The sequence below is a fragment of the Lytechinus pictus genome, unplaced genomic scaffold, assembly GCF_037042905.1.
Source record: "Lytechinus pictus isolate F3 Inbred unplaced genomic scaffold, Lp3.0 scaffold_19, whole genome shotgun sequence".
NCBI lineage: Eukaryota > Metazoa > Echinodermata > Echinoidea > Temnopleuroida > Toxopneustidae > Lytechinus > Lytechinus pictus.
Window position 1 is genome coordinate 6,434,640 of NW_026974140.1, and position 27,532 is coordinate 6,462,171.

Consider the following 27,532-nt stretch of genomic DNA (forward strand, 5'->3'; position numbering starts at 1 on the left):
ACTCCGTGACAGTAGCATGTCGTGGGTCACAACTCCTTGTTTTGAGGCTAAATCGGGGAGACAGGGTAATATGAGGATTAGCCGACCCTCTGCTGTGGTACGTCTGGGACGCAAATAACTCTCCATCCTCCTCTCATCCTCATCCGCGGTCACCAATGTCAAATTACAGGGGGCGTATACCAGCTTGCTCCTCTACTACCAGTCAACAAGTTGCACGAACCCTGGTAGCAGGGGACCAACCCTCGCAAGTTAAAATGTTCTGCAATCTGAACATTATTTCATTTATGCTTTCTTGATTCGTCGTCGGTGTGGAATCTTTTATTTTCTTTGGACATTAGCTTACATTGTGCTTTCATTATGGTTTTGTGTTATCATATCTGTTCTGTATCATGTTCAATCGGTTTAGTCCTCGCTATGCTGTTTGTGTCGGGAGGTAAGTTGTGTAGAAATAATGTTTATATTCATTATCAGGCCTACTCATTGTGCTCACGTGGCAATAAATATGTCCTACGTATATATGCAATTTTATATTTATGGTTTATATGTGGCAACAAAATATTAGTCAAATGCAATAAAAGGGTCTCACCGCCCCCCCCCCCCCCGTTTCCCCCTCCCAACACACACCCCCACATGCAACCATGGATTTTATTAGTACATGGTCGAGCTGGTGATTGTGATCATGGTGGTAGTGGTGGTGGTGGTGGTAAAGGAAGTTGTAGTTATTAAATTGACGTGTTTCCAACGCGGTTTACCATGCTTTAATTGACAAAATAGCCTAACTTTTTCTTCACGGTTATATGGCTTTTGACATCTATAGTTGCTAAAATATATTAAATGAGTAATCTGAGTCTTATTTTCCAAGAAATGGTTATCAACCTCCATCTCCACTTTAGGTGTTTTTGTTCCGTCATTTTCATTGAAGTCGTGTAGGACTAGATAAGATAAAATCCTATACCCGCATGCTACCCCGGGCATGCTACATAGTACTATTCCTGCTTCATACGTTACTTGATTTCCCCGATGACGAGTCCCTGACCTCACAACCTTATCGCAGATTGATTCAGTCTGACAAACCGGATCTCAAAAGTGAATGAGGTGAAAAAATCTTTCTCTTATTTTTTATTGTTTGCCTCGGAAAACACCTTGCTCGAATAGATGGAGAGTTAGATGATCATGGTGAAATGATTAAAGTCAAACCTTGTCTTTTTGCCCCCCGAAAATATTATGTTTTATCTATTTGTTTAGTTGTTTATTTATTTATTTATTTATCAATGTATTTATACATATATTCATTTGTTTAATTAATAATAATATTAATAATCAACAATATTTATTCAGCACTTATTACAAAGAATGTTTCATATATTTATTTATCTGATTAATTATTTACTCATTTATTTATTTATTTGTCTTCTATAGGATATCTCCATCAGTAATCGATGGCGTATCTATAATAATTATTTTAAAAAAACAGCACCGGGGTATAAGTAAACTTTGCTCCACTCAAATCATTGACGCCCAAACATTTATGCTGGGCTCGATGTCTCTCTAGTTCAAGTTTTATTTCCTCAACAAAACTTAAGGCCGACTTTAATGTGAAGAAGTTCAACTCCCACTTCGAATATATTCAGGACGTGTTTAATTTTGCTCCGAAGTAATATTGATCTACAATGAAGCCTTCTACCTACCTACAACTATCCTTCATTGAATGATAGTTGTAGGTAGAGGGGCCTATAGTGCCCCAGGCCCCGGGAGGGGGGCAGATGTGAAACCCCATCAATAGCCCCCGCAACCTTCATTCCTAGGTACGCCCATTGGCCATTATCCTACCAGGGGGCCGTTTCATAAAGCTGTTTGTAAGGTAAGAGCGACTTTAAGAACGACTGGTGAACCCTTCTTACGCGCTTAACCATCGCCAATTCAATATACCATTTACCACAAGAAAGGATCACCATTCGTTCTTAAAGTCGCTCTTAACTTACGAACAGCTTTATGAAACACCCACCAGGCTATTAATGATTGCTTAAAAGGGGGTTCCGCCCCCTTGATATCTAAGATTTGATGCCAAAAAAGAGGCCAAGAATGTTTTTAAAATTTTAAAAATAACAGTTTTAGAATTGAAAGTGATAGCTATGTATAGGCTGTAATGATGCAAAGAAATTCGAGAGGACTTAACTCACCCTTGTTCATCGAAACAATGATTTTGGGCATTATTGTAACAAAATGATGATTATACTGTACATCTAATGGGTTTAAGTCCCGCATCTTCATTGAAAATATATTTGTTTTAGATATCTTAGTCTTACCATGGACCCTATACCATCACACTGTATGATGATAGTTAAGTTTTCTTCCAATGTAGACACTAGACAGGTTTTTTTTAAATCATATTTTATTTCTTCCTCATCATACATAACATGTGAAATTAACGAATAACACAAAAATCATTAACATAATTGAATCAGAATTCATGCAAAAACAATTTAATATGATTATTCCAAAAGTAAACTAAGAACTAATCTGTACATATTTCTTTCACAATTTATAATTACAAAGGAATACTGAATAAATTCTTCTAGAAATCTCTCTGAATATGATTATAAAACACAAACATACTTAAAATCTATAGATAAAATTCAAGTTGAACTTTTTTTTTTTCATTTACAATACCATGAAATCCAAATTATTTCCTGATGATGATGATGATGGGTTCTTGTAAAGCGCAGGTATCCGCCTCAGCTGGGCGCTCATGGCGCTTGCTAAAAAATAGGAAATATCTCACAAATTTCAATGTCTTCAAACAGTGCTTAGGATCATCATTCAAAATTATTTCCTTATTGGTTATTACATGTATATACGAATTCTAAATATTACGTAATCGAATAACGATATTCTGAATGCCTAAAAGGAATAATATTTTGATAATTTTATCAATGAATCAATGCCTTCTGCAACCATAAAATGTGTTTATTGAGTTCGCTCCTTTTACAATGTGATTTCAGAACCAGGAAAATCGAGCAGTGAAGGTGTAAAATAATCAAACGTGACAGTTAGTACATTCCACCAGATAAGTCACTTCTAATTTCCGTATATGATCTCCCAAAAGACCGTCAATAGTCTTGTTCTTTAGGAATTTATTTTTTTTAATTGAAAACTTCTGCGCTTCGCGCTGAAGGTGATATGTGCTCCCTCCCTTTTCCACCCCAATGACTAACACAATAACTTGATAAGCTTGATTATATTCCTATTTCATAATTGGATGACATTGACTATGTCGAATAAGTTATTCTGACACGAATTCCACATTAAAAAAATTACGATCAATTGCAGCTTAAAGCTTATTGTTTTCCAAGGGAGAGGAATATTTAGGGCTTGGAATATCCTCCTCTTCGCTCGAACGGAAAAAAAAATTAGTGTTCGACACATAAACCTATTCATGTTATCCGAAACTAAATTATGAATGGAAACTTTATGATTAATGAACAGGTATCAAATATCCTTTAGTTTTTTTCATTATTTTCATGCTTATGTTATGTTATTTCATTAAATCATAATACGATTGCTTGATACTTATGTCCTGTGTACCTAATATACAGTTTTCTAAATAATTATTGTTTGGTGAACAAACAAAGTCAACCAAATCATTCCGATCCGAACAATTTCGAGAGTACCTTTCTGATTGTACCCCTTTTTTCTTCTTCTTCTCCTTCTTCTTTTTCTTCTTGTTCTTATTCTTGTTATTTTTATTGTTATTATTATAGATTATCATTGTTTATTATTTTTATTATTATTATTATTATTATTATTACTTTTAGTATTTTTCTTTTCTTCCTGTTATTCTTTCTTCTGTTATTTTATCTTTCTCATCATTATTTTCTGTTCCTTCTTCTTCAACTATTCGATTAAAAGAAGGAAAGTAGAAAGAGCATTTGGGTTTGCATTTTTCTTCAATTTCAAGGAATGAGGGTGGGAAATATACGTGCATGTCTTTTTCTTGTACTCATTCAGAAAATTAACATACATCGTTCATTTTGAGGGATTGATAATGGTCTACAGAGAACTGATAGTCGAGAGAAAAACGGGAAAATATTTTGTGCAGTATACGTTGGAATAATAAGAATACAAGGGTGTTGGAAAGCTTATGCAACTACTAAAACTTCGATAGGACGAATATACATTCCATAAAATTGTATTGGTACTGAGTGGCACACAAGCTAACATTTGACCTGCTTAGAGTAAAAACATAAGAAGCAAATTTGTTGAGTTCAGGTCATGTATGCCACCCTTGGGAGTTTAACGATGGAAGAGAGAGGGAGAGAGAGAGAGAAGAGAGGAGGATGAGAGGGGGAGAGAGGGACTTGGCCGGAAGGAGAGAAGGGATCGGATGGAATGGATTTGATAATGAATTCAAAAACAAATGAGGGGGACTCTCTCTCTCTGTTGTTTACTGTTATTATCAATTCCGTGTTTGTTTTTTTGATAGACCTTTCAGTCCTTTGAGGCTGTATGCATATTTTTTTATCATTACGTTTTTGTGTAAACTTAGTTTATTGATAATTCAACTATTTCTATATTGTTTTGAGTTAATTCATATATCAATTTTTTATTCATGATTTTCTTTCTTCTGTTTATTTATATCCAGACATAAGTGTATTAATTTTCTATCCTATTATGTATTCCCCATGCATATATTATTTTATTGACTCTGGCCTATGTCGTCGCACGGGTTTTGATCATTTTCAGTTTCTATATAATAGTGAACTCTTGTGTGGGTAAAGAAGGTAAAGAGAGGAAGAAGGGAAGAGGAAGAAACGCGGCATGGGAGGAGAAGAAAGGAAAAAGGAGGGGGAGAGGAGGAGGATGAGGAAGAAATGGTGGAAGGGAGGAGTGGAAGAAGAAGAAGAAGAAATATGACTATGCGAATTGATTTTATATCTTTTTTGTTATTTTTGTATATTAGGTCATGGTCAATCAGACGTTGACTCAAACCCTATCTTCTCGTGTAACTACGAGAATGAAACAGATCCATTCTGTGGTTACATACAAGATACTCTGGATGATTTTGATTGGACGAGACATGCTGGTAGTACAGCTACAGAGAATACAGGACCAATGTTTGATCACACCTACGGATCAACAGAAGGTATGTATCAACAGTTGTAGTTACTACAGTGACGGATCTAGGCGGGGCGTAGGGGACGCGCTCCTTTATTTATTTTGAGAATCGCCCAAAGTATTTCGTAATAAATAATATAGCAATAATAGTCTTTTGCGCCTATTTTTTTTCTTCAAAATTTGCCCCTCTCTTTCATAATCCTAAATCCACTACTGAACTATTGTAGAAGAAATGGATGAAGGAGAAAAAGAAGAACAAGAAGTTAGAAAAAGAAGAAGAAGAAGAGGAGGAAAAATGTGGTAGTCCCGGGGGCGGCGGAACCGGGGGGGGGGGGGACAGGGGGCACTTGTCTCCCCCCCAAAAAAAAAAAATGCGTAGGAAAAAATTGTCCTTTTTCAGGATCAAATACCCTTTTTTAAGTAAAAAAATATGTTTTATGTAAGAAAATCACAATTTTTGGCTCGCGCTTCGCGATCGCATCAGTTATTGTTTAGTAAGGTACTCATCCTGTTCATGATTACAAAAATGCTTAGAATGCCCAAGTTTTCAGGTGGGAATATCACAAGGTTTAAGCTCGCGCTTCGCGCTCGCATTAATCTACTGGTGAAATAAATGTATCCTATTCAAGAGTCACTAAATGCATTACTTAAGAGGTTAATTCCTTTGTTCAGTATAAATTAAAAGATTTCAGCTCGCCGCTTCGCGCTCGCGTTAATTCTTTATAGCCTACACATCTTTTTCATGATTACAAAAACTGCTCAGAATGTTTAAAGTTTTTGTCTTAAAAAGTATTACATGAAATTTCCAAAAGTTTGAGCTCGCGAATCGCGTTCGCTACATCTCGCAAGGATGCCCTATTGACAGTACTTAGCGCCATAATTGACCAAAAAGCAAGTTTTACAACTTCAGATTTGAAATTTTTCCCCAAAAAATAAAGCCTCAATATATATCTTATCAATCAGAAATCACTTCAAGAAGGCTTTGCTCAACTTAATTACTACAAAACACACAACTACTTCACGCAGATGATAATCTCAGGGTGGAAATATTTGGTTTGCACCAAAATGCCAATGTTGACATAGCGGCCTACTAAAGTGCCCTTTTTGGCTCCCCCCCCCAAAAAAAAAAAAACGAAAATGCGTTCCGCCGCCCCTGGGTAGTACCGTACAAGTAATAACTGTTGAGATACACTGACATGAACAAAAGTAGAGATGATGATAAATCCTTATTTTCTCAATATAGGTTTCTATATCTACACCGAATCATCCCGCCCACGTACCGATGGCCACATTGCCCGTCTTCTCTCTCCTGTGATGCCGCCATCGACCACGCCACTCTGTTTAGCATTCTATTATCAGATGAACGGTGAGGACATCGGGAAGCTCCGAGTTCTCCTCCAGATCGTCAACGGTACAGATGACCCGACGCTGCTCCAGCAATGGAGTGGTCATCAAGATAATAAATGGCTGAAATCTGGGATCACCATCCCGCCTCAGGCACAAGATTACCAAGTAATACTTGTTTGTATATTTTTATAAACTTGATAAAATCAATTACTTAATCAATGCATGGGGAGACCCGGGGGGAGACATCTATCTTTTGTATTTTCCCACTGTAGATGTAGACCTCAGTATCTATATGTAGCAATTATTAATACTGTGATGTATGAGGCGCCGAATGTACCAATATTATATAGAACAATTATTTGTTATATAATCATTATTTGTTAAATAATAACTATTATTTATATATAATTTACATTTTATTTGTAAATAACTACTATTATATAAAATATCATTTCTAATTATTTATATATAATTCCAAGTAATACTTCATTATTTGTAAATAATAATAGTTCGACATTCCATTATTTATAAATAATGATTATTTGTTTTTCATTATTTATAAATAATGATTATTTGTTTTTCATTATTTATAAATAATGATTATTTGTTTTTCATTATTTATAAATAATGATTATTTGTTTTTCATTATTTATATATAATGATTATTTGTTTTTCATTATTTATAAATAATGATTATTTGTTTTTCATTATTTATAAATAATGATTATTTGTTTTTCATTATTTATAAATAATGATTATTTGTTTTTCATTATTTATAAATAATTTGTTGAGTTTTCCATTATTTATAAATAATGATTATTTGTTAAATAATGAAAACGTCTACTTCATTATTTATAAATAATTTTTTCGAGTGCACCATTATTCTCATTATTTATAAATAATCATTATTTAATGTTCGAGTTTTCCATTATTTATAAATAAAGATTATTTGTTAAATAATGAAATATCTACTTCATTATTTATAAATAATAATTTTGTTTCAATATCCCATTATTTATAAATAATCATTATTTATAAACAATTTTTACAGTTTGCCATTATATACAAATAATCATTATTTATATACAAATAACCATTATTTATTAAATAATGCCATTATTTATTATATAATGCCATTATTTATTAAATAATGCCATTATTTATTAAATAATGGAAAACTCGCTATAACATGCAAATGTGGGACCGCCCATGATATGAATATTCATGATGCGATTTCCTTTTTCGTGATTTTTCTTCACAAATTTTTGTCCATTTCCTCTTCATAATGACATTTCTTGAAGCAATTTTCTAGGGATATGGTCTGATTGTAATATTCTTCATTTTCTATATAACTTCGTCTTCGTAGAAATATCAAAAAGTGTAATTTTATACGATTTTTCCTACAGTTCACAATCCCCATAGGCGCGCGTGTACGGTAGGGACAACCGGTGAATCGACGGAGTGCTCTTCATCGAAATACTACGTTGGTTGGTCCCCGGAAGTGGCGGGCGGAATTTAGCCCGAATCCTCGATGGAAGTCGATCAAGTGCATATGAGCTGAGCGGAGAGTGAAATATCAGTGTACTTGTACAGGCCCTTCTACTTTTTATAAATATTTCTTGTTGCTTTTTTTGTTAAGTTAATTTTTCCTGGTGTAGAGATAAGTTTCAGTTCTAATAATGCACTTCAAATACATTTTGGAGTGTCTGTTTGAGGCGTTTGGGGCGATTTCACCCTGGCCCCAAAATGCTCGCAACGACAATACGGGGGCATGATGACCCCTAATTTTTTAAAAACTTATTTTTCTATTGAAAATTATCACAAAATTCACCAAAAGTGTGCACGAAAGCCTTCGTATTTCACTTTTAAAACTCCAAAAAGTGCCCAAATGACAAGCTTGGTCGCTTCGCTGTGTCGCTTTCAACTTGAGAACGTTTACGCGTCTGCTCCCCCCCCCCCCCCCCCTCCTCCGAAAGAAATTCTGTATACGGCCATGCTCTAAAGAGCCTGGCACATTGATTTATGTATACTTTCATTTTCATTATTTTTATCTCATTATCAACATGGCCTTACGCAGAATTTTTTCCAGGGGGGCCGGGGCCGGAGCATGACGCGCGTAAACTTTCTCAAAAAAATCTTGAAAGCGAGACAGCCACGGGACCAAGCCCAAATGACAAGCTTTGTCGCTTCGCTGTCTCGCTTTCAACTTGAGAACATTTACACGCGTCTGCCCCCACCCCCCGAAAGAAATTCTGTGAACGGCCATGCTCAAAAGAGCATATGGCACATTGATTTATATGTACTTTTCATTTTCATTATTTTTATCACATTATCATCATGGCCTTACACAGAATTTTTACCGGGGGGGGGGGGGGGGCAGCTAGGACGCACGTAAAGTTTCTCAAAAAAATCTTGAAAGCGAGACAGCGACGCGACCAAGCTCAAATGACAAGCTTGGTCGCTTCGCTTTCTCAAGATTTTTATGAGAAAGTTTACGCGCGTCCTGCTCCCCCCACCCCCCCCCCCCGGAAAAAATTATGCGTAAGGCCATGATGATAATGAGATAAAAATAATGAAAATGAAGTATACATAAATCAATGTGCCAGGCTCTTTAGAGCATGGCCGTATACAGAATTTCTTTCGGAGGGGGGGGGGGAAGCAGACGCGTAAACGTTCTCAAGTTGAAAGCGACACAGCGAAGCGACCAAGCTTGTCATTTGGGCACTTTTTGGAGTTTTAAAAGTGAAATACGAAGGCTTTCGTGCACACTTTTGGTGAATTTTGTGATAATTTTCAATAGAAAAATAAGTTTTTAAAAAATTAGGGGTCATCATGCCCCCGTATTGTCGTTGCGAGCATTTTGGGGCCAGGGTGAAATCGCCCCAAACGCCTCAAACAGACACTCCAAAATGTATTTGAAGTGCATTATTAGAACTGAAACTTATCTCTACACCAGGAAAAATTAACTTAACAAAAAAAGCAACAAGAAATATTTATAAAAAGTAGAAGGGCCTGTACAAGTACACTGATATTTCACTCTCCGCTCAGCTCATATGCACTTGATCGACTTCCATCGAGGATTCGGGCTAAATTCCGCCCGCCACTTCCGGGGACCAACCAACGTAGTATTTCGATGAAGAGCACTCCGTCGATTCACCGGTTGTCCCTACCGTACACGCGCGCCTATGGGGATTGTGAACTGTAGGAAAAATCGTATAAAATTACACTTTTTGATATTTCTACGAAGACGAAGTTATATAGAAAATGAAGAATATTACAATCAGACCATATCCCTAGAAAATTGCTTCAAGAAATGTCATTATGAAGAGGAAATGGACAAAAATTTGTGAAGAAAAATCACGAAAAAGGAAATCGCATCATGAATATTCATATCATGGGCGGTCCCACATTTGCATGTTATAGCGAGTTTTCCATTATTTAATAAATAATGGCATTATATAATAAATAATGGCATTATTTAATAAATAATGGTTATTTGTATATAAATAATGATTATTTGTATATAATGGCAAACTGTAAAAATTGTTTATAAATAATGATTATTTATAAATAATGGGATATTGAAACAAAATTATTATTTATAAATAATGAAGTAGATATTTCATTATTTAACAAATAATCTTTATTTATAAATAATGGAAAACTCGAACATTAAATAATGATTATTTATAAATAATGAGAATAATGGTGCACTCGAAAAAATTATTTATAAATAATGAAGTAGACGTTTTCATTATTTAACAAATAATCATTATTTATAAATAATGGAAAACTCAACAAATTATTTATAAATAATGAAAAACAAATAATCATTATTTATAAATAATGAAAAACAAATAATCATTATTTGTAAATAATGAAAAACAAATAATCATTATTTATAAATAATGAAAAACAAATAATCATTATTTATAAATAATGAAAAACAAATAATCATTATTTATAAATAATGGAATGTCGAACTATTATTATTTACAAATAATGAAGTATTACTTGGAATTATATATAAATAATTAGAAATGATATTTTATATAATAGTAGTTATTTACAAATAAAATGTAAATTATATATAAATAATAGTTATTATTTAAAGGACAAGTCCACCCCAACAAAAACTTGATTCGAATAAAAAGAGAAAAATTCAACAAGCATAACACTGAAAATTTCATCAAAATCGGATGTAAAATAAGAAAGTTATGACTTTTTAAAGTTTCGCTTCATTTCACAAAAGAGTTATTTGCACATCCCGGTTGGTATGCAAATGAGGGAACTGATGACATCACTCACTCACTATTTCTTTTGTATTTTATTATATGAATTATGAAATATTTTGATTTTCTCGTCATTGTCATGTGAAATGAAGTTTCATTCCTCCCCGAATACGTGGAATTCCATTATTTTAACATTTTGTGGTTCAGGCAAGGAGGTCCTAATCGTCAAATTCGTAAAAATTGAAATATTGTGTAATTCAAACAATAAAAAACAAAAGAAATAGTGAGTGAGTGACATCATCGACTCTCTAATTTGGATGTAGCTGGCTCGTTCATATAACTATTTTGTTAAAAATAAGCGAAACTTTGAAATGTCATAACTTTCTTATTTTACATCCGATTTTGATAAAATTTTCAGCATTGTGCTTGTCTGATTTTTCTCTATTGATTCAAATCAAAATTTTGTTGGGGTGGACTTGACCTTTAACAAATAATGATTATATAACAAATAATTGTTCTATATAATATTGGTACATTCGGCGCCTCATAGTGATGAGGAAAAACACGTGAAGCACCAGCTACGAACGAGATACATATTTTTAAAGATATTATTTTCAGAACAAATATTATCAAACCAATATAACGTTATTTCTATCCATCCATTGTTATTTAGATCATACAAACTCACAATTACCCATCCTTTCACCCATAGTTATCTACCTTATATCCAGCCTATATTTTATATACTCAGTGATCTAATACTAAACAGAAGGCCTGGTGGGTGTTTCATAAAGCTGTTCGTAAGTTAATTAAGAGCGACTTTAAGAACGACTGGTGATCCTTTCTTGTGGAAAATGGTATATTCATTGGCGATGGTTAAGCACGTAAGAAAGGATCACCAGACGTTCTTAAAGTCGCTCTTAACTTACGAACATCTTTATGAAACTGCCCCCTGGTTACCTTCCAGAATATATGGTCGCTTGTGGATTAACTGTTAAAATATAGTGCAATACATTGAGATGTAATAACCCATTAGAATTGGCTTTCATTTCTTTAGATCGTACTTGAGAGTGAGGTTGGAGAGAGCTACAGAGGCGATGTAGCAATCGATGATTTAATGATCCTTGATAAAGTGTGTCCTCTAGGTAAGTACACATGTAACCCCAAAACAGTGGTGGTTACATCCATTATTCATGTTGAAATTTACTATCTCAGGGTAAAACGGACTAGATGAATCATGATAGTACAAGGCCTGCATCTGCATTTTTTCTTGGGACTGGGGCAGCGGGGGGGGGGGGGGGGGGGGTTGAGGGCAAGGTCTAATTAACTGCCTCCTATGATTTTTCAAGTAGTATTAAAAGAAAGGGGAAGAGAGAAGAAGAGCAAAACAGAGCAATATTAGTCCTGTAACTCTATATTACCCTAGTAATTTAATAGAGAGAAAATAAGTCATCTTGTCCTCCCTATAAAAATAATCTGGGGTTGGGGTGCATTTGTGTTGTTTTATTCCCAGATTCATGAAATCACTGATGATTATGTTACAATAAAAAACAAAAGAAATAGTGAGTGAAGGACACCATCGACTGTCTCATTTGCATATCACTGAATTGTGCATACCACTGTTTTGTGAAAAATAAGCGAAAGTCTAAAATGTCTTAACTTTCTTATTTTACATCCGATTTTAATGAAATTTCAGCGTTATGCTAGTTAGATTTTTCTATGATTATTCAAATCAACATTTTTCTGGGGTGGACTTGACCATTAAGCCTGCAATCAAATACAAATATGATATACAATCCAGATGATTTGATGATCTATTGATGGGCTGGATTCCATATATATTTTACTTACACAGATAGCTTTACCTGCGATTTTGAGACAAGAAATCTTTGTGGATTCATTCAAGATACAACTGATGACTTTGATTTCTGGTGGATTTCTGGTGGAACAGGTTCTGGAAGGACCGGTCCAAAGTCTGACAACACATATAAAAATGCAAGCGGTAGGTTGAAAAATTACATCACTTAGAACCTACCAAATCTAATTAAATAGAATTAAAACACTCGTGGAGCTTTGTTGAGCCCAACAAGCTTCTATTCTTTTACAGCTTATAATATATTAAGCAGAGCTGTGTAAGCAGGTGGCATGCAAAACAATAATATTTAGTCCCTGATTTCAGGGGAGTATTTCATAGATATTCATTTGATAAATTGTCAGATCTGAAATCTTTCCCTGGTTTTGATCGGCTGAGACGCTTTGTTCCTATGGTAACTGTCGGATTAAATGAGATTTGTCGGATAAAACCGTTAAACGTCCGACAAATCCTTTCATGAAATGCCCCCAGGTTGTTTAATATTGATATATATGTAATATCAGACACCATAATCGTTTAGGAACCCGTATGATATTGTGTTATGTATTTTGTGGCTAATAACATACATTATTTTATTTGAAAGGGCACTATGTGTTCATCGAGGCGTCTGTGCCACAAAGACAAGGCCATGTTGCTCGTTTGATCTCGCCGATGATAGCAGGCCACGGTGGTCGACCATCCTGCATGATATTCTATTATCACATGTACGGAAGCCTGATGGGTGACCTCAATGTCCATATCAAAAACTCAACCTCAGACGACATCGGTGACCCAGTGTGGAGTATTTCGGGAAATCGAGGCGATCGATGGCGTGCGGCAGAAGTTATAATCACCACACCCTACGATTATCAGGTATTCCCTTGCCTATTTGAACCTGGCAGTCCCTCTACAAAGCCTATGGGAATTACAGAATTCAGTAGTCAGCAGCGGTGACTGGTTGATTTCTAAATTGTCTAGTTCTCAATAGATTTATTAATGGAATTTCCAAATCCAACAAATAGAGATAAATGCTAAAGAAAAATCATACCTTTGTCAGTCATGTATGAACAAACAAATTAATCTATTTTAACACGGGTGTTTGTCAATGAAAGGGGGAAAATCTCTTACCAAGCAATTGACCTAAAGATTTTGCTCAAAATCTTGTAACAATGTTTTGATTTGGGGAGCATACACTTTTTTATTTTGATTACATGGCCGATATACTGGTCGATAATTGTGCATATATTTTATTCCTTTGTTTTTTATTTCAGGTTATATTTGAAGCTGAGAGGGGGGAAACATATCGAGGTGATATATCCCTAGATGATGTCAATATTACCTTCACAGAATGCCCTGGAAAACGTTAGTATAACTGGATTCTTAAAGTTTCAGAAAAACATATTTTCCATGTGAAACATGCAACGTTAACCCTAACTCAGGGAACCTGGAAAGACTGGAAGGAGGGGGGGGGGTGCTAAATATTGAATGGGATATTGGAACAGGATAATGGTGAGCAATTATACATAATATGAAACTAAGATTTAAAAAGGTTTAGACTTTGCTCAAATCAAATGTTGTACAGCCATTCTGTCTTGCATGCCATCAGATTTGTTCATCGCATAGGCTATATGGATTACTGCATATGCCAAGTAGGGAGTTTGCACAAGGTTTTGAAATCTATAGGCCTATGTGATTTGGAAGTTTTATTTATTTTTATTTCAGATCACGTCAAGAACTTCAGCAGTGTGAGCTGTGACTTTGAGGAAGTTGAAATCTGTTACTATGAGCAGAATAAAGATGATCAATTTGATTGGGCCTGGTCTAATCGGGGTACACGGTGGAGATTTACAGGACCTCAAGTTGACCATACACTTGGAAATGAATTGGGTAAGGTCTACCAGATTACATGGCAAACTGCCGATTTGTCTATTGCTAACTCGTCTACTTTCATTTAGTCTAATGTCATTTCGTCCATCAACATTTTGTCTAACCGCATCTAACAGTCCTATGGTCCAATAACCATATGGTCCGATAATCACTTCATCTAATCACCAGTTTGTGTATTCCCATGATGGTAGACCAGTCAGTGGTTGGACGAATTGGCATTAGACCAATTGGAAATTAACCAATATGCAGGAATTCATGTGTATGGTTTGATATGCAGGGGTGCAAGTTGACTCAAAGGAAAATTTCATTTAGGTATTGCAATGAAATGCATGGGTAATATATACTTCCAAGACCAAGTAATTTCTTTTTCTTACTCTCACTCTCCCTTGCCATTCTTCTTTATCTTCTGTTTATTTGTCCCTCCATTTCTTTTTCTCATTTTTTTCTCTCTTATTCTATCACTTGAAAAGTCATAGCTTGGCTTTAGCCCTTTTGTTTATGAAAGCACCACACTTCCATAGTTTAAGAGAAACTAGTATTGTTAAATATATATTTACATCATTTTTCACTTGAATGAAGTCGATGGAGTTCAATTTTATTTCACATATCTAACGTTTCATTTGGGATTACTTGCAAATTTTAGAATAACTATTCCCTTGGCATTGTCATGTTATCGGAGTTGCTTGGGGGCGTCGTGGTCTAAGTGGTTTATACTCTCGTCTTTCAAGTCGAGGGACGTGGGTTCGATTCCCAGCCATGACGTATTTTCCTTCGGCAAGAAATTTACCCACATTGTGCTGCACTCAACCCAGGTGAGGTAAATGGGTACGGGCAGGAGGTAATTCCTAAAAAATCTGTGAGCACCAGAATTGGTAGATTAGCTAAGCCGGGGTAAAAAAGGAGTACCTTGAGCACCTAATAAGGTGGATACGTGCACTATACAAATGCAATATTATTATTATTAAAAGTTTTTGGTTACCTGCATTGTACTATTAACAACTCAAGGGCTCTCATTTCACCCATTTTTTCTCAGGATTTTTTATGTACATCGAGGCGAGTTGGTACACACCTAGAAATGGTCGAGCACGCCTGACATCACCCGAGGTTCCCGCCCAGAGGAGACCATCATGCCTTGAGTTCTGGTATCACATGTATGGTACGGATGTCGAAGAGCTTAATGTCTACATTATGGATTCAAATGGTATCTTGCCAGGCCAACCTGACTGGACCCAGAGTGGTGACCAAGGCGATTTCTGGCATCGGGCAACACTTACCATTAATAAGATCAATCGGCCATTTAAGGTAAAAATACTTTGGGTTTTTTTAATGAAAATCAATGAACATGTTTTTATGATCGTACTGATTCAGCTATATTTTATATCAAGGCATATCAAAAAGTTTGATCCATCAAATTGCAGTACAGGTTGAGTAGAAGGCCAATGTGCCCAAACGAAGGCTTTGATTCGTGATACAATCATAACAAGTTACAATAGTGGTTCATATCCCACCGCTGCCACCTAAAAAGAATGTAATGTAGGGATTTTTGAAGAACATGATCAGTAGATCCAAGAAACTCCAAATCAGTCAATTCCCCCTCTTCTCCTCCTCTTCCTTAGGTGGTCATTGTGTGCATTCCTGATATTTCAGGAAAGTGTGCATAATTAAGGAGTTCATGCAGTTTTCGGATATTCGTTGATTTATTTTTTTTCCCTGAAACATATGCAATCAATGGTAGGGTACTACCCTTAATGAAATACTGGAGGCCTATGTTTCAGGAAAAATCTTCCCATAACATTTCCGACAGAGGGTTCTGAAGGCTTGTGCTATATCACATTGGGTTATTGTGTTTTAACCATTCCAGAAAAGGGTCCCTTGATTTCTTGAAATATCAGGTCCAGTTAACCCGACCAATAATTGGCCAATAATTTTCACAAAACATAAGGTAAATTACTTGGCTGATAATTTTTGCAAAAGGTTGGATTAAATGGACCAGACCTTTTGGGAATTTAAGGGGCCTTTTTCTTGAATGGTCTGATTAAACGACTGCCTGACCGAACACGATAACCTGATATGATGACATTAGTCATTCTGGATTGAGTTACTTTCAAGAATGTTTTTTCAATATCATCAAGGCACTAAACTTCAGGCAAAGTAATAGTGATATCATCCCTTCAAGATATTCATTTTTATGATGCAGTAATATCATTTATTACATTCTATTTTTGATAAAGATTGTATTTGAAGGAAAGCGAGGGGTATCTAGACGAGATGATGTGGCTCTGGATGATATCCAACTCTATAAAAGCAGAACCTGTCCGCCATGTAAGTATATTCTCTGAAAATATTTATAGAAATAAGAATTAATCTGCTGGCTTTCCAATGGTGTTTGGAAGGTTATACATGAATAGGTAAAACTAGCATACAAAGTGCAAAAATATGAGCCTTCAGATTTTTGATAATATATTTACAAACTATCCCTATCTTTATGTAGTTTCACATAATAGTTTCATAGTAGTTTCATAGTAGTAGTCACATAGTAGTTTCACATAATAATGCCAAAATATACTTTACACATTGAAAATATGTTATTTTGATCAATATCTGCATATTAATCTCAGCGACTGAGACAAACATGTGGTCATACAACTTTTTGAACATCTTCATGAAACAGAATGTGTTATGAAATCACTGGAGATGTACAAAAAGAGATTCTCAGCGCAAATGCAAGGAATCGATATATGCATGAGCATCAAACAACCAATAACAGTCGTATCTCTACAAATATGGTCCAGGGCAGATTTTCAATTGGAAGTATTGATGTAGAAAGTAGCAAATCAAATACTGGCCCCTGCATTTGGAATACAGAAAGTGCTTTACAGAGTATAAATACATGTCTTTTGGAACCATTCGTGCAACTAAGAAAGGGGATATGTTGGGTTCTTCTATGTAATATGAAATGACCCTAAAATAACCCTTCCCCTGTAATCACATTGCATGTTCATCATATATGACCTTTATTAATGATCTTTCTCTTGCAGTTACCACTGATCTACCACCTGCAACCACCACCCCTCGTCCTCTGACCAACCTTCAGTGTACCTTTGAACAAGATGACTGTAGCTTCATCCAGGCTTATGATGATGTCTTTGACTGGGTTCGTCATCAGGGTACAGTAACATGGAGATGGTGGTTTGAAACGGTACATAAGGATCACACCCTGGGAAACAGTCAAGGTATGACCTCATTACTTACAAGGATATGTTTGATGGTGATAGAAAAGTAAATGCCCCCTGCCTCCCCCCCCCCCCTTCCCCAAAAGAATATCTACAAATAGAGAAGTGATATTTTTATTATTGCTTAGAGGGTTTATTCAAGAGACAAAATTGAGAGAATATTCTGATAAGGCTGGTAGTGATGATAATTGTTATCATCCTGATCATGGTCATGATAATGATGACGAAGACGACAATGACGATGATGATGCTGCTGGTGATGGTGATGATGATGAATATATTGATGATGATAATGATGATGATAGTGTGGATGATGATAGTGTGGAAGATGATGATGTTGATGATGATGATGATGATGGATGGATGAAGATAATTACTGATAACAGTATCAATCAAGGTAGTAAAACAGAATTATACATAATTTTTTTTTTATTCTAAGACTGATTCTAATAATAGCATCATGGTGTGATGGTTATCATTGTCATTTTCTTTTGAAGACATATGTTAGGGTGGCAAATTTCTTGTTTAATAGCTTAACATAAATGACGCATCTGACCTATCTTTACATCCTATTTAAAAAAAAAAACAGGTCATTTTATGGTCCTCCAGATCATGGAGTGGTGGAATCACTTAAGCAATGATTTTGCTAGAACGCTGACCCCTCTACTCCAGGGTTTTCCCAACCAACGTTGTCTTTCGTTCTGGTTTATTCTCAATGGAAGAATGGCAGATTTCTTGAATGTTTACATCGTAAAACATGGACAGACATTGGCCTTTGACCCCGACCTGGTCTTCTTTGGTGATCATGGTCTCGACTGGCAACAAGCATTTCTTGACATCCCACCCTCAACCTATCCCTTTTACGTGAGTTTGCACTTTGCATTTTCTTACTATATCTGTAGGATTCTCATTTCCATTAACTTATTGTCTCGCCTACGAAGCAGAGCGAGACTATAGGCGCCGCTTTTCCGACGGCGGCGGCGTCAACACCAAATCTTAACCGAAGGTTAAGTTTTGAAATGACAGCATAACTTAGAAAGTATATGGACCTAGTTCATGAAACTTGGCCATAAGGTTAATCAAGTATTACTGAACATTCTGCCTTAGTTTCAGGTCACATGACCAAGGTCGAAGTTCATTTAGGGTCAATGAACTTAGACCATGTTGAGGGAATCAACATCAAAATCTTAACCTGAGGTTAAGTTTTTGAAATGTCATCATAACTTAGAAAATATATAGACCTAGTTCATGAAACTGTGACATAAGGTTAATCAATTATTACTGAACATCCTGCTTGAGTTTCACGTCACATGACCAAGGTCAAAGGTCATTTAGGGTCAATGAACTTTGGCCAAATTTGGGGTATCTGTTCAATTACCATCATAACTTTGAAAGTTTATTGGTCTAGTTAATTAAACTTGGACATAAGAGTATTCAAGTATCACTGAATATCCTTTGCGAATTTCAGGTCACATGACCAAGGTCAAAGGTTAATGGACTTTGGCCATGTTGGGGGTATTTGTTGAATTACCATCATAACTTCAAAAGTTTATGCATCTGATTCATGAAACTTATATATAAGAGTCATCAAGTATCTTTGAAATCCCATCCGAGTTTCAGGTCACATGACCAAGGTCAAAGGTCATTTAGGGTCAATGAACTTTGGCCATTTTGGGGGTATTTGTTGAATTACCATCATATCTGTGTAAGTGTATTGGTCTAGTTCATAAAACATGGACATAAGAGTAACCAAGTATCAATGAACATCTTGTGCAAGTTTCAGGTCACATATGACCAAGGTCAAAGGTTAATGGACTTTGGCCTTGTTGAGGGTATTTGTTGAATTACCATCATAACTCTGTAAATATATTGGTCTAGTTCATAAAACTTGGACATAAGAGTCATCAAGTATCACTGAACATCTCATGCGAGTTTCAGGTCACATGACGAAAGACAAAGGTCATTTAAGGTCATTGAACTTTGGCTATTTTAGAGGTAATTATTAGATTGCTGTCATAACTTTCAAAGTCTATAGATATAGTGTATAAAATGTGGATATAGGGGTAATCAAGTATCACTGACAAGTTTTAGGTCACATGATCAAGGTCAAATATTAATGAACGTAGTATTATATCATTATATGAATGGTGTTTTTTGTGAATAATTATTTTATAGTAGTTTTCGGAGTCAGCACTGCTGCTATATTGAATCGCGTGATGCAGGTGAAACCACCAGAGGCATTCCACTAGTTCTACTTTTAATATTACATTATGAAACTAGATAATTCACTCTTGAAAATAAAGTGCTAATTAGCACTTAAGGAGTTTGTAAAGTGACTGCATTTTGCAGTGCTGATTTAATAATTCAAATTTGAAGTAGAAAATCATCACTCTAAAGTGCAGTCACTATGCAAGTTTTGTAAGTGCTGAATTAGAAATTACTTTTCGGAGTGTTCATTTGACAAAACAACTACCTTTTCACTGAGTCTGCTTTCCAGCAGGACTAATATTGTTACCATTTAGTGAACAATTTTATTCCCTCTCTTGCTAAGTCAAAATTGATTATCCCACATTTTATTTCATGTTAACTATTAAAATCATGTTTTTTTAGATCGTCTTTGAAGGAACTATTGGTTATATGTGGGCAACAACAGAAACAGCGATTGATGACATAATGCTTCTCAACCAAAAGTGCATCAGGCGTAAGATTTCATCTACTCTTTTCCCCATTCTTCCCCCACTTCTTCTCTTATTTTTTATTCTCTCTCAGATATCATCATTAATTTCATTTATTACCACAATTCAATATTAATTGACAGCAAATTGTTACAAAATAATGATAAAAAGAAACAAAGCAGCCAATAAATGAACATACTTGTACACACAATAAGAGTAAAGTTAACAAAATACAAAACAAAATAATTACAATGTATATCAAAAAGTGAAGGGAAAAACATTTGCCTGCAGATTATCAACCTCAGGTTTCTCCTAACCGATGTATTTTTTTACTGGACTGCCTGTGTACTTCTTAGAATGATCAGAGCCTCAGATTATAATGCTTGTATTACTTTCAAATGACTGAGGATCATATATGCTCCCTGAAATATTCTGCCATTTGAATCTTTCAAACAAGCCAATGGAAACCGAAAATTTCAGAAGCACATTGGCTCTGTTTCATAGACCGTATAAAATCAGTCAAAAATGCTGGCAATCTAACGCAACTTTTGTTTGGCCAATCAAATTACAGGAGTTCAGGAGCTTATGATAGTAAATTGTATTCACCATTGATTTAGAGCGAATTACATAGGGAAAAAAATATTAAGTAAAACCTTGCTCAGCCAATCCAACAACACAATATGAATAGCTTGTATTTGTAGCTGATAGCTTACAAATTGATAACAAACTGTACAAAGGCTTACTTGTGTTCATTTCTCTTACAGCTACACCAACGGCTCAACCAATCAGTGCTGATTGCAACTTTGAAGATGGGCAAGGAGATGGGATGTGCAACTATATACAGAAGGATGAAGAGGAATACTGGTGGCATCGTCCTCTTACGTTCCGATGGCAACGTAATGTTGGCAGAACATCAACTGTAAACACAGGACCACCTTATGACCATACCTTCATGAATTCATCAGGTAATCCATAGGTCGAGTCTCTTTTTACTTGATTACTTCCTTTGCATCTCTATAAATCAAAGAATATACTGCAATAGGCTATTTTGAGGATTACTTCCTTTGTATCTCTATAATTCAAAGAATTTACTGCAATAGGCTATTTTGAGGATTTGACAAACTTATATCAGCCCATCAACTGCATGATCGAGCACATCTTTTTTACACCCCCCCCCCTCTCTCCTTTTTCTGTCTCTTTCCATTTATCTCTTCTGTTTTTTGTCTTCTAAAAACCATCTACAGGATACTATTTGTTTGCAGAGGCATCACAACCTCAGCGCCCTGGTGATCAAGCCCGTATTACCACCCCTCCTCTTGCCTCTTCTGGTGAACGCATGTGTCTGCAGTTTTTCTATTTTATGACTGGAGACGAGATTGGCTCACTGACAGTGTACTGGAGTGCTCCGCGATTTGAAGAAAAGTCTATCTTCCAGGCAACCAAATTGGCAGATCGCTGGCAGTCAGCATACGTAGAGATAAAAGACATTGTAGATGACTATCAAGTAATTATCCTGACAGAATAGTACATGTTTTGTTTATTAATAGTCATTCAATATCTTACCATGGTTTGCTCTTTCTTGTTATTCGGTTTTATTTTTAGTATTAGACCAAGCATCATTACCTTTAATTAATATCAGTAGTCACCCTCTGCGCCTTAAGAGTATTGACTATGTTTTTTGTTCAATTGGTATCACCGATCAATCATAATACCATCTAAGGTTATATATACACTGGCATGTATGTTGTTCATCCGTTACCTGAACCCAGGCCATCAAAATGATATTATTGATGTTTGTTCGTCTTAGGGGGTGTTGCAAGAAAATATTTGCAATCATTTGCAAATATTCTGTTGCAATTTTACAATTAATAGATCAATTTTATCTACAGTCAATGAGATTACACTCGTTCATGCAAGAAGCAGATTAGCAATCAATTGCAAATTTACATTCAAATTATAGACACATGATCGATAAAGGGACCAAAAATAGACTTGCAATTGATCACAAGTTTCTTGCAATGCCCGATTACTATTTTACTGTCAAAGTGGCATCGCAGGGATGCAAAGCTACGCAATCAAAATTGCAATGCCATTCAAGCCTAGTGGGGCCCTCCCTAACTACCATGCTGGTAATCAGGTGCGATGATCCAGCACCATTAAAATGATGCCATCATCCTTAGTGGCCTGTTGTTTGTCTCATACTAGAACATCAATAAGTTCACACATTATGTGGCAGCGGTGGGATGTGAACCCATACCATCAAAATGTCATCCAATTACTCCTCTCTTATAGTTGTATGTGATCCAAATGTTCTAGTTATGCTCCTGCAAACCATTTTCCATTAATCCTGAAAGTATTATTATTATTATTTAACAAACTTTCAGATAAGTTTTGAAGCAGTGGTTGGCTCAGGAAGTCAAGGAGATATTGGAATCGATGACATCAGGTAAATAACACATTTTAAATTGTCATAAAAAGTTTAATTGTTCTGATGTTGTTCATCTCTGTTTGTAACACTTTCATTTCACCAAGATTCTTCTCCCTTAGGTTCAATAGTAATGTTTTAAAAATCATACCTAGTTAAAAGGGAATGCCTCAATAACATGTTCTATTTCAATTGTTATAACCCCCAAAACACTGGGCTATTTCGACACTTAACCCTTCCCCTAATATATCATAGGAATACTAGTCCATGAAACTTTGTCCTGAGAACTTTCACGCCTTTTTCTCCTCCAAATCTTTGTAGGTTTAAAACATACCATAAACAACATTTGTAACAGGCCTATAGGTTTGTATTAAAGGAACTATATAATTTCAATTAATTATTCTTTTGTAAATTTTGTATGTATTGCCCTCATATACAGCCTAAAACATTTGTTGCCTAGTCTGTTTTAAATAATACAAACTAAAAGTACAACTATCACTTCAGTAACATAGAAAGTGTTATTTAGATAAAATATTAGAATAGTATTTGCCAATTAATCCCATCATCTCAGTATTTAATGAATAAAATTTGTAAAGTCAGTCACTTTAACTGGGGAAGGACTTTGTTTCATTTTCTTGCTAATCTTGTTTTAAGATTTCTCCGCCAACCATGCAGTGGGTTTGAGCCAGAGAGCATGTGTGGGTTTGACAAGGATTTTGAGACTTGTTTCTATCGTCAAGGAGATGCAGATTTGTTAGAATGGATTTGGTATGACAGCTTGAGCTTCGACCCTTCTCCATTCACTAACTCCTCAGGTGAGCTCTACATGTGTTAACTTCATGGTTCTCCCATTCATACATCATCATCACTAACATTGTAATGATACCAATGATGATGATGATGACAGTATAATTATTGTAATACCAACAATAATGATATTGAAATTATATCTATCAAGGAAATGGTAATAAAGAGTAATCGTAAATCATTATCATACTGGTAGAACATGTACTTCGTTCTTAATGTGGTAATTATATTGGCAGCTCATACATTGGCTATACTTGGATGATGTGGCAAGTGATTGGGGAACGAAGGAACTTTGGCATATTTATATTCTTAAAGTTGGTCCCATACTATTGTCACTGATGGTGTTTATGACATTATATTCTGTTTTCTAGATCCTGTAGGTTCATTCTTGTACATCAAAGGTGATACCAAAGTTCCGAGTGACACAGCAGTCCTCTACCCGCCCAGGATCCCAACAAAGGCCATAGACCACTGCCTGTCATATGATGTAACTGTTCAGAATGACCTTGCTATGAAGCTTGTAGTAGCTCTTGAATATCAGAACTCGACTTGGAGGACCTTGCAAACTGTCAACACCACCAATGCTCCAAAATGGACTCACTTTGACTTGAATCTTGATTTGAGTCTCTTAGATAAAGACTTATTTCAGGTATTGTTTGATGAATTTGCGTTGAAATGAATCCACTTCTTTAATCCTGGCCATTGCCCTACATAAATTAAAGTGCAGATAAAGTAGGGCTGTAACAGCTAAGAGTTGGCACATTAATTTCAGATAGTCTAGGTTGACAATGTGGTGACACAAATTTCTATTGCACGGATCCAAAGAGGGCAACTGTCCTTATAATATAGTTTTGCTTAAGATTGTGTATGGTGCCTTCTTTTCCTCAACAAGTGCCCCTCCCTTCTTTTTCAGTAAAAACATAAAACGTAAATATATTACATTTTGTTTGCCCCTCTTTTATGAAATTCTAGTTTGACCCCTGTGCTGCAAGACTCCTCCACTAGTTAAACTAGATATGTATTTATAACCTTCCATTTTAAAAATAAAAAAATCTTCTAATCTTACTTTGAAAATATTCTTTTATCTTCTCCCAGATCAAATTCATCACATACTTCGGCAACAATAAGACTGATGGAATAATTGCTGTAGATAACATCACCATTTCACAAGCCAGTTGCAACGTGGGTAAGTTATTTCTCGGAACTTCACTGTGTGTTTTTTTAATTCACATTACTGATACCATATAAAAGTGCCATGGCAAAGTGTAATCTGCAGAGAGGGAAGCCAAATCATATTCATACTTTTCTTTTCCTCAGAATACTCTTGTGTATGTTCTTATTGTCTATTTTGAATTGGAGTCTCTTTGATATATAATTCCAAATACGACTGATAATTACAAAAATATGAGTACCGGGTACTTTGTGTTTCATTCCTGCACTATGAATTCCAATATTATTATTCAGAACAATTATTTATTTTGTTCCCACCCCCTCCGTACAGTGAAGGCAAGGACGGCTGCACGAGAAAACCAAAAACGTAGCGGTGGTTCAAGAGCCAGCGTCGCCCTTGGTGTCATCCTAACTCTAGTCATCATCGCTGTCATCATCATGCTTGCCGTTGCCTATTTCTATGTTCGACGATCAGGCTTTGGTGATTCTCCACTCGCCATAAAGTATAAGAACCGGGAAAATGATAACAACCCGGTCTCGTTGCCTGGGGAAGCTGGCATAGCTAACCCGGTCTATGACAAACCCGATCTTGCCAACGCATGATAGGACTGGGAAACACATTCCAAATTGGATTTTTGTCAGGTTTCGCAGGCGGTTTATTTTCATAAATTCTGGATAATTGTAGGGAATATACATGTATCTGATTTTCTATCTAAGACATGGACTTTACGCAATAAAATGATTAGATTTCCAGGTAATACAAAACACTGTCCGGATGTTGAGTCACATCTGCAGAACGAAAACAATTGGCTAGCCTGGCAGAGTCTTCATAGATTTATATTTTTAGAAAATTTTAGAACAGGAAGAATGAGATATGTAAAGATATTTGTCATGGCTATACGAATTTCATTTCCCCATCCATCCGTTATCCCCCCCCCTTCCGGATATTGCTGCATAATAGTTTTGATACACATGTAGAATGAGCCAAAGTAAGAATTTACTAAATCCTCCAGGAGAGGTTGATACTGATTTGATTTCAAATATGATTCTGTACTTAATCAAAATGGATAAAATCGTATCCAGCCTGAAACTGTTCATATGTGCAAAGCAATTACAATTTTATTTTCCAAAACTGTTTATATTATACACAATGATTACATAATTACAATTTTTTTCAAAAGCAATATTCCTATCATACACTTGATCTTTAAAGGTGTACTTGCAAAACGTTTCTCCATTTATCTTGATTTTTTTTGCATATTCTATAACTCATACTTTACCACTAATGTTTACTTCTACCTGTTACTGTTACATTGCTGTGTGTTTGGTCTATGTTACCACCTACCAACATATTCTATTTTCTCTTTTCTTTAAATTCTGCTATTGTACTGTGTATATATTTCTAACGGTTTCATTCAAATAAGACTCAAATTTATTGCATTTTCATATTGATTTATGAAGTCGTGATTGCTTTAAAACTTTATGAGCTATAAGAAAATCAATCACTTGTCTGTAGATAAGTAGGAAAGATGCATTTCTAACTTATTTCAAAGCAATAACCTTGCAAAGGATGGATATATTGCCCCTAATTCCTACTAGAATAAGCAAACAGCAAGATTTTATATAGGGAATCGAAGACAGACATGTTTTCCATTACCATAATATGAAGTTATATGAATCCTAGATAGATAAAGTTTTGCTTAGTTCTGGATAGACCGATTTCTATCGAGCCACTCACTGAAACTGATCGTGGTTGTACATGTAATATCATCTACATGTACATGTATATACACACTTAATATTGTAAAGAATATCAAAGAGAATGTGCGATTTTACTAAAAAAAGAGGTATTCAATTTAATTTTAATGAAATATTTGGAAATATGATCTAAAATAATACATGTTGTGGTCTGTTTCTATCACCAAAAACTGTTGTATTCTTAGTCTCTAATGATTACCGTAATTCTAAATTAGGAGTAGTGTAGTTAGACACAGAATAGTAGTTTTATTATAAAACAGAATGAGATCCTGATAAAGTTTCATGTTTATTGTATGTGTTGTAAAATGTCTTATTTGAATTCTGTCTGGTCATTTTATGAGAGTATAATACATGATATTTCATTATAACACATGTATATTTTTATGGGTTGAGCTGATATAAGGAGTATATATCTAGCTGGGAAGCATATACACTACACTGTATTGAAATTTTGTATGTTATACAATTCTTCCTTTTCATCAGAGACTGAATAAATTGTTTTTTATCAATATTTTTGTTTGCGTTTTAATACATGTCCCTTTGCCTTTTGCCTAAATAATTTACCATGTATTAGCTCTACAAGAGCCCCCCAAAAGTAGCTACATGTAGGGTGATGTCATTTTTTAAAGAGAGCCTAGAAAAACTTATGACCATAGTAACTGCAGATGCATTGCAAAGACAATACAGTCATTCTTCCTTAATTGCTATATTCAAAATTGTGTAATGGCAGTCTCGACCAGGGTCAATAGGGCCACATTCTTTCAATTGTTTTCCTCTCAATAATAGTAATTTCTCTTTCAAAATGTTCCATGTCTTTTAATTATTCTCCCTTTAAACTTATCAAAATTAGCGCATCCAATCGATAACTTTCGGGGCTATGCTGATAGTTTGGAATCAATTTAAATATTTTGATTACTAAGCTTATTCAATAGAAACACGATGCATATTCAAAAGGAATTGAGACTTTGCTCATTAAACAATGCATTATGCGACATTTAACTTTGGCCTTGCCCTGTCTTAATGGTAGCTGC

The 27,532-nt window shown here is 35.3% G+C and overlaps 1 protein-coding gene across 1 annotated transcript; it reads left to right on the forward strand.

Annotated features, from left to right (window-relative positions):
* LOC129260969 (MAM and LDL-receptor class A domain-containing protein 1-like) lies at positions 1 to 27,012 on the forward strand. The gene is made up of 20 exons (XM_054898988.2): positions 1 to 433; positions 4,961 to 5,143; positions 6,359 to 6,627; positions 11,752 to 11,839; positions 12,550 to 12,696; positions 13,151 to 13,419; positions 13,818 to 13,908; positions 14,269 to 14,433; positions 15,467 to 15,735; positions 16,665 to 16,755; positions 17,472 to 17,666; positions 18,256 to 18,530; positions 20,277 to 20,367; positions 21,106 to 21,306; positions 21,586 to 21,845; positions 22,726 to 22,787; positions 23,421 to 23,581; positions 23,945 to 24,222; positions 24,669 to 24,759; positions 25,075 to 27,012. Exons 1-20 carry the CDS (start codon positions 358 to 360, stop codon positions 25,344 to 25,346), a joined length of 3,534 nt encoding a protein of 1,177 aa, XP_054754963.2. The 5' UTR covers positions 1 to 357; the 3' UTR covers positions 25,347 to 27,012.
* Positions 27,013 to 27,532: the final 520 nt, after the last annotated feature.

Excerpts from the sequence above, each read along its gene's own strand:
- LOC129260969 (XM_054898988.2), top strand. The coding sequence starts at position 358 with ATGGTTTTGTGTTATCATATCTGTTCTGTATCATGTTCAATCGGTTTA. Across the intron at positions 5,144-6,358 it reads CACCTACGGATCAACAGAAG|GTTTCTATATCTACACCGAA; the intron begins GTATGTATCAAC and ends TTCTCAATATAG. Across the intron at positions 17,667-18,255 it reads CACCCTGGGAAACAGTCAAG|GTCATTTTATGGTCCTCCAG; the intron begins GTATGACCTCAT and ends AAAAAAAAACAG.